The 19,484-nt window shown below is 39.2% G+C and overlaps 1 protein-coding gene across 3 annotated transcripts in view; it reads left to right on the top strand.

The window, feature by feature from the left end:
• BAZ1B (bromodomain adjacent to zinc finger domain 1B) overlaps window positions 1–19,484 on the top strand; it is a 73,866-nt gene that overhangs the window by 36,094 nt on the left and 18,288 nt on the right. For all 3 annotated transcript variants that reach the window (XM_047089138.1, XM_047089139.1, XM_047089137.1), the window contains exons 7-12: window positions 2,400–4,101; window positions 10,645–10,783; window positions 11,273–11,403; window positions 13,415–13,520; window positions 14,474–14,572; window positions 17,724–17,901. In XM_047089138.1, coding sequence (XP_046945094.1) covers window positions 2,400–4,101; window positions 10,645–10,783; window positions 11,273–11,403; window positions 13,415–13,520; window positions 14,474–14,572; window positions 17,724–17,901 — 2,355 coding nt within the window. The remainder of the gene's footprint in view (window positions 1–2,399; window positions 4,102–10,644; window positions 10,784–11,272; window positions 11,404–13,414; window positions 13,521–14,473; window positions 14,573–17,723; window positions 17,902–19,484) is intronic.

Raw genomic sequence — 19,484 nt, 5'->3', positions numbered from 1 at the left:
GAAATCTAGTTCTGGGGAGCTAGGACTGGGAAATTCTGCTTCTGGAGAAAATATCCCCTGAGTTACAGATAGATATTGTTTATGTTCTATAAACTATGTAGCCTCTTTGTCAACTGATATGGAGGATGATAAATGGGGAACAAAACTTATAGTTTTAGTCAGGCAACAAAAACAGCCCGCTAGAGGAACAATAATCTGTAATTGCCTATTGTCCGTAAAAGGCAAAAGTTGGAGACTTGGGGCGCCTGGCTGGCTCAGTTGGTGGAGTGTGCGACTTTTGATCTTGGGGTTGTGAGTTTAAACCCATGTTGGGTGTACCGATTACTTAAAAAAATAAAATCCTTGAAGCTGGGGACTTAATCAAAAGGAGGATGTTAGGTGTAGTCCACTCATTCATTGCAGACCATATTTCTCCTACTTGTGCTGCCTTGGTTCTGTGAGTTTGTTTCTCTGGTGATTAGATCCATAATGTTTAAATCTTACCTGGTGTTGCAGTACAGCTTATTAAATTTTACCATACCTGTTTACTCCTGACAAGAGCATGGGTGTTCTTTCCTATCATCTCTGGGGTGTACTCCTCATAGCACTTCCTTCTCGCCTTTTTAAAGGAGCTCATCATTTCATGTTCCATAGTGTTTAGCTGCTTCCTCACCTGCAGTCTCCTCTCCTGTGGGCTTGTCTTACCAGCTGCCTCCAGGCTGCTGTCTATATGCAGCTTCTGTCAGGTTCGTCCTTCCCACTCAAACTTTGAGTTAGGCTCAGGTCTCTGAGTGCCCTCTGTGCTTAGTTGCTTTTGGTAACAAATCAAATATTCTAAAGGTTTTCTAATCTTTCTCCTAGTCACTAGAATTTTTTTGAAATTGGCTCTGCTTGGTTATTATTTCATTTAGTTTACGGTTTAGCTGCCAAGCTTTTTTCTTTGTAATTACATTCTTTAAAGTTTGAAAATCAGGGCGTCTGGGTGGCTCAGTCGGTTAAGCATCCGACTGCAGCTCAGGTCATGATTTCACGGTTCGTGAGTTTGGGCCCCACTCAGGCTCTGTGCTGACAGCTCAGAGCCTGGAGCCTGCTTCGGATTCTGTGTCTCCCTCTCTGTTTGCCCCTCCCCCGCTCATGCTCGGTCTCTCTCACTCTCAAAAATGAATAAATGTTAAAAAAAAAAATTAAGTTTGAAAATCCACAGCTTTTTTTTTTTTTTTTTTTTAAATCCACTGTTAAACAGAAACCATGGTATTATGACAAGTTGACTGGGTTCTAACCTATTAACTAATTCTCTATGAAGGGGATATGGTGGTTTGAGGAGATAGGAGATAGATATGTGTCCGGGGAGAGGGAAGTGAATGGACTAAAGGAATATGTTAAATCGATAAGGAATATATTAAGGGTGGTATTCAGGATGCATTTGAGGTACCTGGTTCTGAATTTAAAGTGAGACCACACACTGCGTTTGTATCTTTAATTCCATGCCTGTGTAAGCTGAACATGTATGGGCCAGGGAACTAGGTGTAGTAGAGCAGGAGAGGCCAGGGAACCAGAGGTTCATGCAAGATTGATTATAGCAACTGACCGGAATTTAATGTGGGTAAGAAGAACAAGGAAGCGAGTGTGCAGAAAGTTAGGTAGAACTAATGGATTTAAGGTCCTGGCAGGGATTAAAGGATTGCAGAGTTGGGCTACTAGAGGGAGTGAATTTGAAGGACATGAGGGGATTGTATGAGGTTGAGAATATAGAGGGCTTATAGTTAGTAATGTATTCACGGGAATGAGTTCTCAATGTGTGGCGACAGGACAAAGGGGAGTTTGAGGAACCAGGGGCGGGAGGGCTCCCTGTTTATGAGCAATGATTTTTGTTGTGGTATTGTAAGTAAGAAAATATGCTTCTGCATTTAGACAAAAATACTTAAATTTTTCTACTTAAAAGCATAGAATGTTCCTAGTGGGAACAGAGGTTTAAATGATAAGAAATCCAGAGTAATACTTTATTAACTCTTTAGATGTTGCCATTTTCTAAATCAGGTATCCTCAGTCTGGGATCCACAGATGGATTCTGAAATAGAATGCAGAATTATCATATGTTGCTTCTGGGGAAAGGGCTCACAGATGTCATTAAAATATCTAAGAATTGCTAGCACCATATATAAACAGAACACATGTAGTTACATAGCAAAAATGTTTAATTTTAAGAGTATAGATTTTAAAGTCTGGCTATCAGTTTTGTATTGATAGGGCCAAAACATCAACTAACATTCATGTCTTTGTTTAGGGACATGGTGTCTTTGAACAGAAATGAATATGTATCTTTACCTGGATAGCTGGGGAAGAGGGTCTTTATGATGCTTAAGTGTTGCTTCTTTAAATTAGTTTTTAAAATTAATTTTGCTCCTGTTCTTAAATTCTAGTACATGACTCTCAACCCTTCTACTAAGAGGAAGAATACTGGATCCCCAGATAGGAAGCCTTCAAAAAAATCCAAGACAGACAGCTCTTCTCTGAGTTCACCACTAAATCCCAAGTTATGGTGTCACGTACATTTGAAGAAATCCTTGAATGGCTCACCACTCAAAGTGAAGAACTCAAAGAATTCCAAGTCTCCAGAAGAACATCTGGAAGAAGTGATGAAGATGATGTCACCCAACAAGCTACACGCCAACTTTCACATTCCTAAGAAAGGCCCACCTGCCAAGAAATCAGGGAAGCATAGTGACAAACCTTTGAAAGTGAAGGGTAGGAGCAAAGGCATCCTTAATGGACAGAAATCCACAGGTAATTCCAAATCTCCTAAAAAGGGCTTGAAGACTCCTAAAACCAAAATGAAGCAGATGACTTTGTTGGATATGGCCAAAGGCACTCAGAAGATGACCCGAGCCCCACGGAATTCCGGGGGTACACCCAGGTCTTCTAGTAAACCCCATAAACATCTGCCTCCTGCTGCCCTACACCTTATTGCCTACTACAAAGAAAACAAAGACAGGGAGGACAAAAAGAGTGCCCTGTCCTGTGTTATCTCCAAAACAGCTCGTCTGCTCTCCAGTGAAGATAGAGCTCGTCTCCCAGAAGAGCTGCGAAGTATTGTTCAAAAACGCTTTGAGCTTCTAGAACATAAAAAGCGGTGGGCCTCTATGTCTGAAGAGCAGCGCAAAGAATATTTGAAAAAGAAACGAGAGGAGCTGAAAGAAAAGTTGAAGGAGAAAGCCAAGGAGAGGAGAGAGAAAGAAATGCTTGAGAAACTGGAAAAGCAGAAGAGGTACGAGGACCAAGAGTTAACTGGCAAAAGCCTTCCGGCGTTTAGGTTGGTGGATACCCCTGAAGGGCTGCCCAACACACTGTTTGGGGACGTGGCCATGGTGGTGGAGTTCTTGAGCTGTTACTCTGGGCTACTCTTACCAGATGCTCAGTATCCTATTACTGCTGTGTCCCTCATGGAAGCCTTGAGTGCAGAAAAAGGTGGCTTTTTATATCTGAATAGAGTGTTGGTCATCCTCTTACAGACCTTATTGCAAGATGAAATAGCAGAAGACTATGGCGAATTGGGAATGAAGCTGTCAGAAATCCCTCTGACCCTACATTCTGTCTCGGAGCTGGTGCGGCTCTGCTTGCGCAAATCTGACGTTCAGGAAGAAAGCGAGGGCTCAGACACGGACGACAATAAAGATTCAGCACCATTTGAGGATAATGAAGTACAAGATGAGTTCCTAGAGAAGCTGGAGACCTCGGAGTTTTTTGAACTGACGTCAGAAGAGAAGCTCCAGATCTTGACGGCCCTCTGCCACCGCATCCTCATGACGTACTCGGTGCAAGACCACATGGAAACCAGACAGCAGATGTCTGCAGAGTTGTGGAAAGAGCGGCTTGCTGTACTGAAGGAAGAGAATGATAAGAAGAGAGCAGAGAAACAGAAAAGGAAAGAAATGGAAGCCAGAAACAAGGAAAATGGAAAAGAGGAGAATGGGCTGGGCAAAACTGATAGGAAAAAAGAGGTTGTGAAGTTTGAACCCCAGGTAGATGTGGGAGCTGAAGACATGATTAGCGCGGTGAAGAGCAGGCGGCTGCTCGCCATCCAGGCCAAGAAGGAGCGGGAGATTCAGGAGAGAGAAATGAAAGGTAAAGAAAGCCTTGTGTTGGGAGCAGAAGGGAAACCCTTTAGAAGGTAGTAGAAGGAAGGAAATTGCCAGGGTACAGTCTCTCTTTGTCACAGTTGTTCGGTTATTTCTGTATGCAGTAACCCAGACCCCACTTAGGCAATATTCTGGCAGGCGTGTTCAGCCTGGCATTCTGCAGTGAGGGATGGTTTGAGATTAATGTGACATTGGCATCTTTTCTGGATTTAGTAAAGGACCAAAATCACAAATGGCCATAGTGGAAATAACCTATAATTTGGGAATCGCTGGCCTGGTTTCAAACCTTACCTCTGACTTAGCTGTATTCTTTTGGGCAAGTTACTTATTCATGCCTCAGTTCCCTTAACATGCTTGTTAAGATTGTTACAACAATTGAATGGCAGGGTCTTTGAAGCCCTCAGCACAGTTGCCAACTCTGGTATTAATCTTTCCCTTGTTAAGGTTTAAGAATGTAAAAATTTGGGACTTTGACAACTCTGTCAAACCTGAACATTTTTTTTAATGTTCAGTATTTTGAGAGAGAGAGAGAGAGAGAGCACCCATGCTTGTGAGCAGGGGTGGGGTAGAGGGAGGCGGGAAACAGAGGAACTGAAGCAGGCTCTGCACCGACAGCACTGAGCCCATTGTGGGGCTTGAACTCACGAACCATGAAATCGTGACCTGAGCCAAAGTCAGATGCTAAGCCGACTGAGCCACCCAGGCACACTTGAACATTTTTGTAAACAGCTTTATTAAATAGTTCACATACCATACAACTTGTCCATTAAGTGAATAACTCATAGTTGTTTTTTTAATGTGTTATTTAAATTTTTTTATTAATGTTTTCTTTTATTTTTGAGAAAGATACAGATTGCCAGCAGGGGAGGGGTAGGGGCAGAGAGAGAGGGGACACAGAATCTGAAGCAGGCACCAGGCTTTGAGCTGTCAGCACAGAGCCGGACATGGGGCTCGAACTCCTGAACCACGAGATCATGACCTGAGCTGAGTCGGATGTTTAACCGACTGAGCCACCCAGGTGTCCTGAGTGTTTTTTTAATAAACTTGAAAGTTTATCTTGAGAGAGAGTGCGAGTAGGGGAGGGTCAAAGAGAGGAGGAGAGAGAGAATCCCAAACAGTCTCTGCATTGTCAGCACAGAGCCCGACGTGGGGCTGAAACTCACAAACTGAGATCATGACCTGAGCTGAAACCAAGAGTCGGACACTTAACCAACTGAACCACCCTGGCACGCCCTCCCCCTTATATGTGTAACTTTCATCATAGTTTTAGAACATACTCATCGCAGAAAGAAACCCTATACTTTTTAGCTATCATCACCCTGTCCATCCAGACTTGCCTTTTCTGACATATATAAATGAAATCCTATAATGAATGCATGGTCTTTTATGTCTGGTTTCTTTCACTCAGCATAATGTTGTCAAGGTTCATCCATGTTGTGGTAGTTATCAGTTTTCATTTCTTTTATGGCTGAATGATACTCCATTGTTTGGGTATACCACATTTTGTTTATCCATTCATTAGTTGATGGATGTTTGATTTGTTTCCACCTTTTGGCTACTATGAAGACTGCTATAAGCATTGGTATATGAGTTCTTGTGTGGACGTTGTCATTTCTCTTAGGTATATACCAGAATTGAATTGCTGGGTCATATGTTCGCTATCCTCAACTGTTTGGGGGAACTGCTAGACATTTTCCAAAGTGGCTGCACAATTTTACATACAGATGTACCTGTAGTGTACAAGAATTCTAATTTTTCTGCATCAACAACACTTGTTATTAGATGACTCCTTGATTCTAGTGGTTGTGAATTAGTATGTCACTGTGGTTTTGATATGCGTTTCCTTGATGACTAATGATATCAGGCATCTCCATATGTGCCTCTTGGTCATTTGTGTTTCTTTGCAGGAATATTCCAATCTTTTGTCCATTTTCAAATTGGGTTGTTTTTTTATTATAAAATTGTAAGAGATCTTTATATTTTCTAGATATAAATCCCTTATCAGATCTATGATCTGCAAATATTTTCACCCAGCTTTTGTGTTGTCTTTTTACTTTCTTGATAGTATCCTTTGAAGCCCAAATTTTAAGTTTGAAAGTCCAATTTATCTATTTTTTCTTTGGTTGTTCTTAGTTTTAGTGTCATATCTAAGAATCTGTTGCCAAATCCAAGGTCTTTAACTCTTACATTTAGGTCTTTGGTTCATTCTGAGTTAATTTTTGTATATGGTATGAGGGTAGGGACCCAACCTTATTCTTTTGCACGTGGCTGTAATATCATTTATTCAAATGACTGCTCTTTCCCCACTGAATGATTTTGACACCCTTGTCAAAAATCATTTGACTGTGGAGCACCTTGGTGGTTCAGTTGGCTACAGCATCCAACTCGATTTTGGCTCAGTTCATGATCTCACTATTTGTGAGTTCAAGCTCCACATTGGCTCTGTGCTGACAGTGTGGAGCCTGCTTGGGATTCTAATTCTCTCTGCCCTCCCTCACTCTTGCTCTCGCTTGTGCTCTCTCAAAATAAATGAATAAACTTAAAAAAAAAAAAAAACAACACATCATTTGAGTATAGACACGTTGTTTTTATTTCCGGACTCTCAGTTCTGTTGTATTGATCTGTCTGTCCTTAGCTCCAGTACCACGGTGTCTAGATTCTTGTTGCTTTGTAATAAGTTCTGTCTAGATTCTTGTTGCTTCGTAATAAGTTCGGAATTGGAGAAGTGTGAATTTTCTAACTTGTTCTTTTTCAAGATAGTTTTATATGTTCTGGGTCCCTTATAATTACACAGTGGTTTTAGAATCAGTTAATTTCTGCAAAGAAAGCAGCTAGGATTCTGATAGAGACTGTGTTGAATCTGTAGATCACTTCCTTTAAAAAAATTTTTTTTTTACATTTATTTTTGAGAGAGAGACCGAGCACAAGTGGGGGAGGGGCAGAGAGAGAAGGAGACAGAATCGGAAGCAGGCTCCAGGCTCCGAGCTGTCAGCACAGGGCCCGATGCGGGGCTCGAACTCAAAAACCGAGAGATCATGACCTGAGCCAAAGTCGCTCAACCAACCGAGCCACCCAGGTGCCCTTATCAGTTCCTTTTTTTAAAAAATGTTTTCTTTCTGGGGTGCCTGGGTGGCTCAGTCGGTTGAGTGACCGACTTCGGGTCAGGTCATGATCTCACGGTTTGTGAGTTCGAGCCCTGCATCGGGCTCTGGGCTGACAGCTCTGAGCCTGGAGCCTGCTTCGGATTCTGTGTCTCCCTCTCTCTCTGCCCGTCCCCCACTCATGCTCTGTCTCTCTCTCAGAAATAAACATTAAAAAAACAAATTTTTAAAAGTTTTATTTTTGAGAGAGAATACAAGCAGGGAAGGAGCGGGGGGGGGGGGGTGCGGGGGGGGGCGTGCAGAGGATTGAAGCAGGCTCTGCACTGACAGCAGCGAGCCCAATGCAGGACACAAACTCCTGAACTGTGAGATCGTGACCTGAGCTGAAGCCTGACGCTCAACTGACTGTAGATAGGTCCCTGTAGATAGGTCAGTTTTGAGTATTGCTCTCTTAATGATATTTTGTCTTCTGATCCATGAACATCAGATGTTTTCTTTATTTAGATCATTACTTTCTTTCAACAAATATTTTGTAGTTTTCAAAGTATACATTTTGTACTTTGTTAAATTTATTCCTAAATTTTGACACCCAAGGGTTCCGGTTTGCCATCCCTCATTCTGTATTTGTATCTCCCTTCTTATAACATCATGAGAACCTTAGTGTATCCATCAATATCAGTGTGTACTTATTTGCTCAGTCTTATGTTGTACACAAAATAAGTTTCATAGTTGCTGTTACCCACAGTAAACCTGCTATGTTTATTGGGGTTTTTTGATTTTTAAGCTATTTTGATCGCTGTTACAGTATCCAACCTTAGGAAAGTTTCCAGCTTGTGAAATGAAGATGGCAAAAACCATTTATTTGTCAAAGTTGGATACTAAGAATTAGACAGATACGTAGAAATAACTTCAGTAGTTCTTTCATGTATATGTAATACTTCTTTTAAAACAGATTTTAAGGGCTCCTGACTGGCTCAGTCGGTTAAGCATCTGATTGTTGATTTCAGCTCAGGTCATGATCTCACATTTTGTGAGTTTGAGCCCCACATTGGGCTCTGTGCTGGCAGCACAGATTCTGCTTGGGATTCTTCCTTTCTCTCTGCCTTTCCTCTGCTTGTGCTCTGTCAAAATAAGTAAATAAATAAAACCTAAAAAAAACCCCAAAACAGGTTTTAGTTTATACTAAGTAAGGCCGCTGGAATGTTTTTACATATATATACACACATATATATATATATATATATACACACATGTATATATATACACATTGCATTTATATGTGTGTACTTTCCAGTTTTAAAGTTATATATATATAGTCATTGTGTATATGTATATAATATTATATATGTAATAATTGTATATATATAACTCATATACGTGTATGTATACGTGTGTGTGTGTGTGTGTGTGTGTATATATATATATATATATGTATGTATGTAATCACACTTTAGCTGTGTTTCACCAGAAATGTAATGATTTCTTCTTGAGTTTTCTTTTTAATGGTTTTTTAAGTTAAAAAAAAATGTTTACTTAATTTTTGAGAGAGACAGAGTGTGAGCAGGGGAGGGACAGAGAAAGAGGGAGACACAGAATCTAAACCAGGCTCCAGGCTCTGAGCTGTCAGCACAGAGCCCAACATGGAGCTTGAACTAATGAACCATGAGATCATGACCTGAGCTGAAGTTGGATGCTTAACTGACTGAGCTACCCACGCACCCCCTTCTTTTTTTCAGTTTATTTATTTTGAGAGAGGTAGAGCCTGGGCAATTGAGGGAGGGGCAGAGAGGGAAGGAGAATCCCAAGCAGGCTCAGCACTGTCAGCATGGAGCCCAATGCTGGGCTAGAACTCACCAACCATGAGATAATGATCTGAGCTAAAATCAAGAGTCATGAGGTGCCTGGGTGGCTCGGTAGGTTAAGTGTCCCGACTTTGGCTGAGGTCATGAGCTCATGGTCCACGATTTCAAGCCCCAAGTCATGCTCTGTCTGTGCTGACAGCTCAGAGCCTGGAGCCTGCTTCAGATTCTGTGTCTCCCTCTCTCTGCCCCTCCCTCATTCACGTGCACGCGCGCGCTCTCTCTCTCTCTCTCTCTCTCTCTCAAAAATAAGCATTAAAAAAAAAAAGTCGGATGCTTAAACCGCCACCCAGGCGCCCCTCTTCTTGGGTTTTTGAAGTGTTTCTTTCTGTGTGTTATATTTATCTTAACACAGGACAGAGGAAAGGCAGTTGATATTTATTTATTTATTTATTTATTTATTTATTTATTTATTTATTTATTTATGGCACTCTTAATTGATGTAGAGAAAAGGGACAGAAACTGTTAATATTTTGCCAAGGCCAGTACTTGAATTAGAATTCAGGTCTTTCAGTGTCTCCTTCAGTTCTATAGCCTCTGAAACTAAATTTGGTCTTCTTTTTATGACTTGCCCTGAGTTTTTTGTTTATTTGTGGCCGTAGGAGAAAGAACTTGTATTGTGATGAAGCCATTACTGTTTTCATCATTACCTTTGTACTTATATTTACTGTAATCCTTGTTGCAAACATAGTTCCATTCAGGAGAGCAAACTTTGTTAAAGGTAACAAGTATCATGTTGGTTTTAAATAACTGAGATTTGTCTTGTTTAAAGTAACATCTGTAGATTGATGTGTTTTCCAGATTCTTATCATACTGTAGAGGCTGTCATTATTAGAAGATCAGCGTTACAAATTCTGGCCTTGTAAATAGCAGCACTGTATACTTACTGTTTCAAAATTTGTGACAGTTATAGAAAAACTGAAAAGACAAGATTACTGAGCTGCTTTTGTTGTTGAGAGAAATTTCTGGGTGGATGAATGATCGGGAATAAATTGAGTAAAACTTCTTTTTTTCATCTGTAACAGTAGTAACTTGCTGAATAACCAACCCCCGAATGGTATTCAGTATGCAGTGATGATTATTATCCACAAGTGCTTGCCTTCCCGCCCTTGATTTCTCAGTTCTTTTTGCTTGTCACCAAGGCTAATAAGCTGAATAATAATCAGCTTCCTCAGTATCAAAATATGTTTTCAAAATAACTATTCTGGTTTTATTCATTCTCATAATTTTGAGGATCAATTAATTCCCTTTAGGGACTGTTTTAATGTTCCATTTTTAATTATTAATAGAATTAATCTAATTTGATTGTTAAAATTAGTAAGAAGTTACATTTTGAAGAGAAAAGATTTTGCATTGAGTCGATGGTTGCAGTATCATCAGAATTCAAAGGACATAGGGCAACCAGCCTTATAGCACATCATTTCTTATAACAGATCAGAATCAGGAGAAGGAAACTAATAAGGTTTGACAGAAAATCGACTTTATACTTTCTACTCTGTATTCTACTTAATTTGTATGAATGGAATTTATTAGGGAAAAAAATCTAGTTGATTCTTTTATCTGTAACAGTGAAACTAGAACGTGAAGCTGAAGAAGAACGAATACGAAAGCACAAAGCAGCTGCTGAGAAGGCTTTCCAGGAAGGAATTGCCAAGGCAAAGCTGGTCATGCGCAGGACTCCTATTGGTACAGATCGAAACCATAACAGGTAAGTTACTAAACTTAATTTTTGTTATCTTCTAGAGCTGTTCTATTGTTCCTAGTTATGAAACTGCCTACAGTACCAAGAAGAGACAGGCTTCCCTATTTATGGATTTCAGAAACAATTGCTCTTCACACATTTATTGAATATTTTCTGTGCCACATGCTAGTTACAAAGTTAAGACATGACCCTGTTCTTGAAGATACTACAAATATGAAACTTAAATTATTGTGATTTGCGAAATGTAATTCAAATAGAGTTTATTAAAAATAGCGATACATTTTGCATGTGTACATTGTGTGGAACCTAAACAGAAATATTAGAAGTTATAAAATTTACAGCTGTGAATCTCAAATTTCAAAAATGTTGGTATTCTGTGCCTTACTTTATCATTTGTATCTATCTGAATTTTCAGTGATATTGTGTGATCATCTCCACTAACAGTCATGCTCATAATCTGTCATTGTCTTACTAATATATGGTTGTGATTTATAGATACTGGCTCTTCTCAGATGAAGTTCCAGGATTGTTCATTGAAAAAGGCTGGGTACATGACAGCATCGACTACCGATTCAATCACCGCAAAGACCGTGCGGACTCTTCTGATGAGGATTACTGTCCCCGAAGTATGTATATATCTACTAGTTCTTTTACCCTGCTTGAGTAGGGTCATTAATAAGGATTGTCTTTTCTCTGTCACTTTTTGCATTTGAAAGAATTCTTTATTGTCTTCTTAGGTAGATGTATTTGAGTGGGATGGGAGAATGTGAAATGCACGGAAGAAGGAAGGAAACTAACATTTGATTACCAATTTTGTTCCAGGTATAGTGTGAAAAGAGCTTGAATATTAGGGTATTTGGGTATTAGATTTTATACAAGTAGTCTTCAAACTTTGTTCCTTAAAAGTCTCTTTGTAGGTACCTTAATGGCTGGAATTGAGGTGAAGGGGCTAAGAAGGCAGTTACACATCTTCCAAAACTTATTTATTCAGTATTTATAGAGCATCTTGTGTGTGCCAACCAATTTTTCATGTTTTGCTACAAGATAGCAAACACGACAGATAAGGTCCTGAATGTCATTTAACTAAAATTCTAGTGAGGGGAAACAGCAAATAACTAAAAATAAGTGACGGAGAAAGGGTCATAAAGGGATACTGATGTTCTTTTTCTTGATCTGGGTTCTAGTTACACGGGTCTATTCAGTTTGTAAAATAAATACAGAGGGGCACTTTTTTTCTTGAGGTATATATTGAATATATATTATATATAACAACATTTACATATATAATATGTATAATATTTCAAGAAAGAAATTAAAAGAAAAAATTTTTAACGAAAAAAACCAAATGGTGAGGTTAAGTCAGGATTTCTCAACCTTACTGACATTTTGGGTGAGATAATTCTTTGTAGTTGGGGTTATTCCTGTGTATTGTAGGATATTTAGCAGCATCCCTGGCCTCAGTGGACTAGATGCAATAGTGACAGCCAAATATGTCCCTAGACATTGCCACATGGCTCCTGGGAGGCAGCCTGGCTCCCAATTGAGAACCCCTGGGTTAAATGATCTGCAAGCTTCCTTCTAGCTCTACTTTCTACGACCTAATGCAAATTACTTCTCAAATATTAGATCATTATATTTCTTGGAGAGATTTTTGTAAAATGCAGTTTTCCTTCATTTTAGAGAAACTCTTAACCCAAACTTAAAACTCAAAATTGTTAAAGAAATTAATATATAGCTCAAAGTTTCACAGGTATTTTCATATTGCGCATTGTATTAAGTGTTAGATTGTAGTACTTAGTAGAAAGATCTAGTTTTAGTAAACTTTGTAAATACCCACATGAGGGCAGTTGTATTTGAGAGCAGTAAATGTGAAGTCCGGGTCTTCAGATGTGGGGGAGAGTTTCTAGCAGGAGGAGAGACTGATTTTATGATGTTCAAAAGCTTAATGGCTGTCTTTAGAAATCAGGTTTCCGTAGTTCTAGCTCTCAAGAGAGGATGGACATTAGTCCCTTCACTTCCAGCGCATCCTGGCGGATGTTGTTGCTTCATGCTCCCTCATTCAGGCATGGCAAGGTCACTTCAGAGTCACTTGACTCAACACTACAGGGTCATGTGTTCTATTGCAGGGAAAGTGCCCGCAGGGTAAAGAGGGCAGAATGGGAGCAAGGGACAGGAGCCATGAGAGTATTAGTACAGGCTTCACATTGGCTTAAGATCTGTCTGTATTCATGTCCTAATGGTAGATAAGAGCTGGTTTACAAAAAAGTTAATCATGTTTGACATTTGAAGCCTCCAGGGGTAAGTTTATGGTTTTATATGTTTCAGTTGTCTCTACTTCACTACAGATGTACAAGAAGTAAATTGTTTGATAGTTATTCAGTGCTCCCATTCCATTCTAAGTTGCCACACTCTGAACCTTGGGCTGTGCAGCTGTTCAGCTGCATAGAGAGCAATTATCTCAGATGATGTGCTGTACATAAGATGTTTAAGAGAAACTAGCACCTGCTGTACATTGGCTATATTCAATATGCAGCATCTGTGTTATTAGTTGTTGGCTTTGGCACTGTGTCCCACTGAGGTTTGAAAGTAGGAATTGGGGATTTACTATATTCAACCAAATGTTTTAATTTTTTTTAGGTAAGAAAGCAAACCTAGGCAAAAATGTAAGCATGAACGTACAACCTGGCCCATCAGCAGAAGTTGCTGTGGAGACCACCATACCCAAACAAGGACAGAATCTATGGTAATGTGAGCATTTATCTGGTTGCTCTATTTTTTTCTTTTTTCACGTTAAAATATTTTAGGGACACCTAGGTGGCTCAGTCGGTTGAGCTTCTGACTTGATTTTGGCTCAGATCATGATCTCACAGTTCGATTGGTGAGATCAGGCCCTGCGTCAGGCTCTGCACTGACAGCGTGGAGCCTGCTTGGGATTCTCTCTCCCTCCTTCTCTGCTCCTTCCCTGATCACACGCCTGTGTGCACATGTTCACACTCTCTCCCAAGATAATAAATTAAGAAAAAGAAGGAAAATATTTAATATAGTGATACCAGTGATTATTAAGATCATTTTGTATGACTTTGATTTCTTGAATATGTAAACTCATTGCTTTAAAAGCACACTTTTTTTTTTTTTTTATAATATATTTTTTCTAAGCTTTGGAATTTTATTTCCCCCTTATAAAGTAACTGTGTATGTTCTATAATAGATCTTAGGTTACGTTGGCAGTGCTTTTAATTCTGGGAATAGATTTAGGATTTTCATCTTTATTAATTAAAGAATAAAATATTGTATACATAGTAATAATCTTTTGTGTCAGTTCTCTTTCAGGCAGGGAGCTAGGTTTTGAGAGGGTCCCTTTCACTTTGTGATTGCATTAACTGTTCCACCTCTGATCCACCTTTTGGTTTAATGACCTTTTATCTTTTAGTTTTGTATATAAGTTTACTCTTTTGAAGGTGTGTGACAACTGTGCTTATTAACTTTATAAAATTTGTCTATTTTAGTAGGAAACATTGGCTTCAATATTCTAGGGTAAACTTAACATTACACTTCATGGAAATAGTAAATTATTCTACTTGTAAGCAAGTTTGGAATTCTCTCCCAACTCCCACCAACAACCCTAGATCTCTGTAGATCTCTTTCTTAGTATTTGATTGTTTTTCAGAGTCACTAGGTCTATTTTGCTCCTTGCAGGTTTTTATGTGATAGTCAGAAGGAACTGGATGAGTTGCTAAACTGCCTTCACCCTCAGGGAATAAGAGAAAGTCAACTTAAAGAGAGACTGGAGAAGAGGTAAGGACTTTCATCTTGCTCCTCACGGCTTCTCTTCAGCATTTAAATATCTTAGAGGATCTTTGTTTGTTTATTCATAAAAGCTGTTAAAATACATTTTTTAAAAGTGTCTGTAACCCTTTAATGTCCTTGTTGCTTGGTATTTTCTTGACTCCTGCTTATTTGGAAAAGTCTGCTTTTAAACTTTAACGTATGTACAGGGTGGCAGGGTTATTTGTTGATTAGTGTGTGCCGTGCAGCGAGCTGAGGTCCTCATTGTGGTTAGGCATCTTTGCAAGGTCAGTGCCACATCAGTTGGCATTCGGAAGTATTCTGTCAGTATTGAAAATAGCCAAAAAATGCAAACAACCTAAATGTCCTTCAGCTGACGGATGAACAAAATGTAGCATCGCCGTAAATTGAGCGACAAAAGAAAGTACTGGTATATGCTACAACGTGGCTGAAACGGTGGAGTCAAAGAAGCTAGGTAAACAGACACATGTTTTAGGATTCCATTTGTGTAAGACTTTCAGAATAGACAACTCCATAGAGACAGAAAATATACAGGTGCTTTCCAGTGGGTGGGGGACGGGGAGAATTGGGAGTGACTGCTCACAGGTGTGGGATTTCTTCATGAGGTGATGGAAGTCTCGGAATTAGGTAGTTTTGATGGTTCCACAACATAAAAGCCACTGAAGTGTATGCTTTACAATGGTGAGTTTAATGTTAATGTGAATTCTGTCTTAAAAAGCCCCTCAAAACAAAAACTGTCTACATCTGAGATTTGCTAGTGTCCGTCCTGCTCTAGCCGTTGTTCCTGTCAAAGACAGGGCAAAGTTTTGGCTTAAGGCTGCCTTTAGTATCAAGTGCACGCTTTCATGGTTTAATTTAGGTTTGGTTGAAGAGAGAAGGAAAATACCATTCAGTACATTGCAAGTTCTCCAGACTTTTGTGAGTGATGGTGGGTACAGTATACTAGTTTTAGTCTCCTACTTAATGTGGAGATTAATTAAAATTGCATTCTGAATCATGGTGTTTTAATATAGATATGACCAGGCAAATTAAGAAAGACAAGGAAAAATGTCAATACATAGAATCACAAAGGAATATAGTTCTGTGACTTTTCTTCTGTTTGGGTAAAGTATTTTTGATAGTTGGAATTAAAAACAAAACTTAAACTTTTTTCTTTTGTTGAACATTAAAAAAATCTCACATATCTTGTTTTGCTGATTTTGAACTTTTTAAAGGCTATCAAGCATATGTGGTCTTTGAGATGTAATGTTTTTTAAATTTTTTTTTTTTTTCAACGTTTATTTATTTTTGGGACAGAGAGAGACAGAGCATGAACAGGGGAGGGGCAGAGAGAGAGGGAGACACAGAATCGGAAACAGGCTCCAGGCTCCGAGCCATCAGCCCAGAGCCCGACGCGGGGCTCGAACTCCCGGACCACGAGATCGTGACCTGGCTGAAGTCGGACGCTTAACCGACTGCGCCACCCAGGCGCCCTGAGATGTAATGTTTTTTAGTTAGCATTCTTATACTAAAAAATCATTGTGTTTAAGTGAAGTATAGTTGATATACAATATACTAGTTTCAGGTTCCATCCGTGATTTTTATAACTGAACTCCCATCATTTTCCTTTCTATATATGATTCTGTGAATTTGTGTAATCTTTGTGAATCTAATTTATCTGTTCTCTTGTTGGTGGTTATTTGAATTTCCTTTGGGTGGCCAAGGGGATAAGGATAGGATAATGTATCACAAACCATTTGAGGTTCAAATTTATAAAACAAAAATGTATATGCTCTTTTCAAGAAAATAAGTGATGGAGGATATGGAGTGTGCACTCAATTATCTCAGTAAAAAAGGAATTTAAAAACAAAATGATAGATACCAGGCCAACTGGAAACAGAGAAGTGAAGTTTTTTGTTATATCCATCAACATTTATAAAAGATAATCGTATACTCAGCCACAAAAGCAATTTCAACAGATGTAAGGGGTGCCTGGGTGGCTCAGTTGGTTAAGCGTCTGACTTTGGCTCAGGTCATGATCTCACAGTTTGTGAGTTCAAGCCCAGCATCGGGCACTGTGCTCACAGCTCAGAGCCTGGAGGCTGCTTCAGATTCTGTGTCTCCGTCTCTCTGTGCCCCTACTCGTTCATGTTCTGTCTCTCCCTCTCCCTGTCTCAAAAATAAACATTAAAAAATTTTTTTTAAAAAGTAATTTCAGGATACATTCTCTGATCAGATTATGATAAAGTTAGAAATAAATTCTTTAAAGATAACCAAAGGTGAGCACTGGGTGTTGTATGGAAACCAATTTGTCAATAAACTTCATATAAAAAAAAAAATAAAATAAAAAAAAAAGATAACCAAAGGATCTTAACTGAAAGTTAAATGTATTCCTAGATAACGTATCAAAGAAGAAAATAAAAGGGAATTCTAGAAAGCAAGGAAAGGGAAATCATTTGTAAGAAAACCCATGGGATACAGTGAAGGTTGTATTCAGAGGAAAATAATATGAAAAGTGCTTGGAATGAACGAAATGGAAACTTAGTCTAACTCAACGGAGATGACCTTGAGCTTTAGTTTTCATTTTGTTGTAAGAAGCCAACAGAGAAGAGAGTCTGCTGCTGGGACTTTAGCAGGTTAATCTGTAGTGTGAGAGTGAACTTGAAGGTCCTTCTATAGGGTCTCTGCTCAGTTTCATGTTTTTTTCTATGTTGTAAGGAATTCCAGGCAGGTGATTTAAAGTTATCTCAGGTTGGTAGCAATTCCTGGCAGCTGACATGAGCAAGTGCACATTCTTTGTGGAGACGTAAGCTTCAAACCAGGCCTCAAAGAATTTCCACAGATAGAAATCCAAGAAACTCAAGGTAAAAAGGTCAAAACAAAACCCAGACCAGGAAATGTGAATGAGAGCCAGGTAAAGCAGTTCACTTCAGATACTGGGATTATCAAATACAGAATAAAAGAAGGGTGTTTTTAAAATGAATAAGAAAAATTTGAGAATTTGTGCAAGAAACCGTGGGTCTGAAGAAACACCCAGGAGAGATAAAAACAGTCTGAGTAAGTCTTCTAGAAATGAGACCTGCCATTCAAGTCGTTGAAATTTATAGACCGTTTTGAAATGTTCCTTTATTTCCCCTTCCCCCTACCCCAACTTTTCTAGGTACCAGGACATTATTCATTCTATTCATCTGGCCCGGAAGCCAAATTTGGGTCTAAAATCCTGTGATGGCAACCAGGAGCTTTTAAACTTTCTTCGTAGTGATCTCATTGAAGTTGCAACAAGGTTACAAAAGGGTGGACTTGGTTATGTGGAAGAAACCTCAGAATTTGAAGCTCGGGTAAGAACATAAACACCCAATGAAATCTGTTACTTATGTAAACTAAATTCGGAATTGTGCCCTGATGTTCTTGACTTCCCCAGATGACCCTGGAAATCACATGTGGGTTTGTCCTGAAAGACCTGTGGAACCAAAAATTCTCTGTGTACATGTGGTATTTTTCCTTTGATATCTGGAAAATCTCATCATACACTTAGATCCTTTGTTCAAAAAGAGTTTTTCTATTTTTTTTTTTTTAAAGATGTTATTTTTAATCTCTACACCCATTGTGGGGCTTGAATCCACAACCCCGAGATCAAGAGTCAGACACTCCACCAACTGAGCCAAGCTCTCCAAAAATCTCTTTTCTATGAAGTTGAATAGAAAACTGGTTTTGGAGTCACAGTTCTGGAACATTGCTTAACGTATCTGTTATTTAACATTCCCATGTAATTGGTGCCTATGCTTTAAGGTCTGAAACATGTTTGTGTATTCCCATTTGTCCATCCTTGTCACTGATTGGCTCAGAAGGGTTTGCTTAATGTTGGGTAGCACTGGTGCTGGTGAATGGATACATTTCAAGGCCCATTTACGGTCTTGTCATTTACTGCTCCAAAAGACTGTCACGTGCTGTGGATGAACCAGTTCAGGAGACCCCATGTTCCACGTGAGGTAGGTTTAGTATACCACAGCCTGAGAGAAGATTGGAAAATACTATCCACCAGTTGTTGTAAAGTGCTTTTTACTGATTTTAAATGATAAAGTCCATATAACTCCAAAGGTAATAACATTTGTGGGTCTTTTCAAATTATACGTATGCATTAAACATGTATTAGTTGTGTGATTTTTTTATGAGCAGTTGCGTCTTTTCTCCCCATTTTTCCTAATTTACAAATACATTCCATTGTTCTCCGTCTTTATATTACTTTGGGGTACATAATAACGGTAGGAGTTGATAGGGTAGATGTCTTACAGCCAGACTTCCATATTTCTGTGTCTTTACTATTAGAATTAGTAAAACATATATGCAGCTTTCTCTCCATTTATTTATTTATTTATTTATTTATTTATTTATTCATTCAGCCTTTTCTCTGTAATTTGGTTATGAATGCGTGGCACATTTCCTGAGAAAAAGGATTTAAAACGTCTTTGTTGTTCTTAATGATGTTTTTAAATTTTTTTTTTTTTTCAACGTTTATTTATTTTTGGGACAGAGAGAGACAGAGCATGAACGGGGGAGGGGCAGAGAGAGAGGGAGACACAGAATCGGAAACAGGCTCCAGACTCCGAGCCGTCAGCCCAGAGCCTGACGCGGGGCTCGAACCCACGGACCGCGAGATCGTGACCTGGCTGAAGTCGGACGCTTAACCGACTGCGCCACCCAGGCGCCCCCTTAATGATGTTTTTAAAGAATTCTTCAACCCTAAAGGATTTTGCCAGTTTCAAAATCAACATATACTTTTTTGTTTATTTAGCAAATATTTATCCATTGCCTGCTTTGTGCCAGACCCAGGCTCACACCTTGCTAACATCGGGTTGCCATCATTCATCTTTATTTCTTTGTTGTTCTAAAATGCTATCTCTAATTGACATGTTTTGTGTGA

This window comes from Lynx rufus, unplaced genomic scaffold (assembly GCF_022079265.1).
Source record: "Lynx rufus isolate CCGP_SWC_20201006 ecotype Redwood Valley unplaced genomic scaffold, mLynRuf1.p SCAF_27, whole genome shotgun sequence".
Taxonomy (NCBI): domain Eukaryota; kingdom Metazoa; phylum Chordata; class Mammalia; order Carnivora; family Felidae; genus Lynx; species Lynx rufus.
The sequence above is the reverse complement of the archived record's forward strand: the minus strand, read 5'-3'. Positions and strand labels throughout refer to the sequence as shown.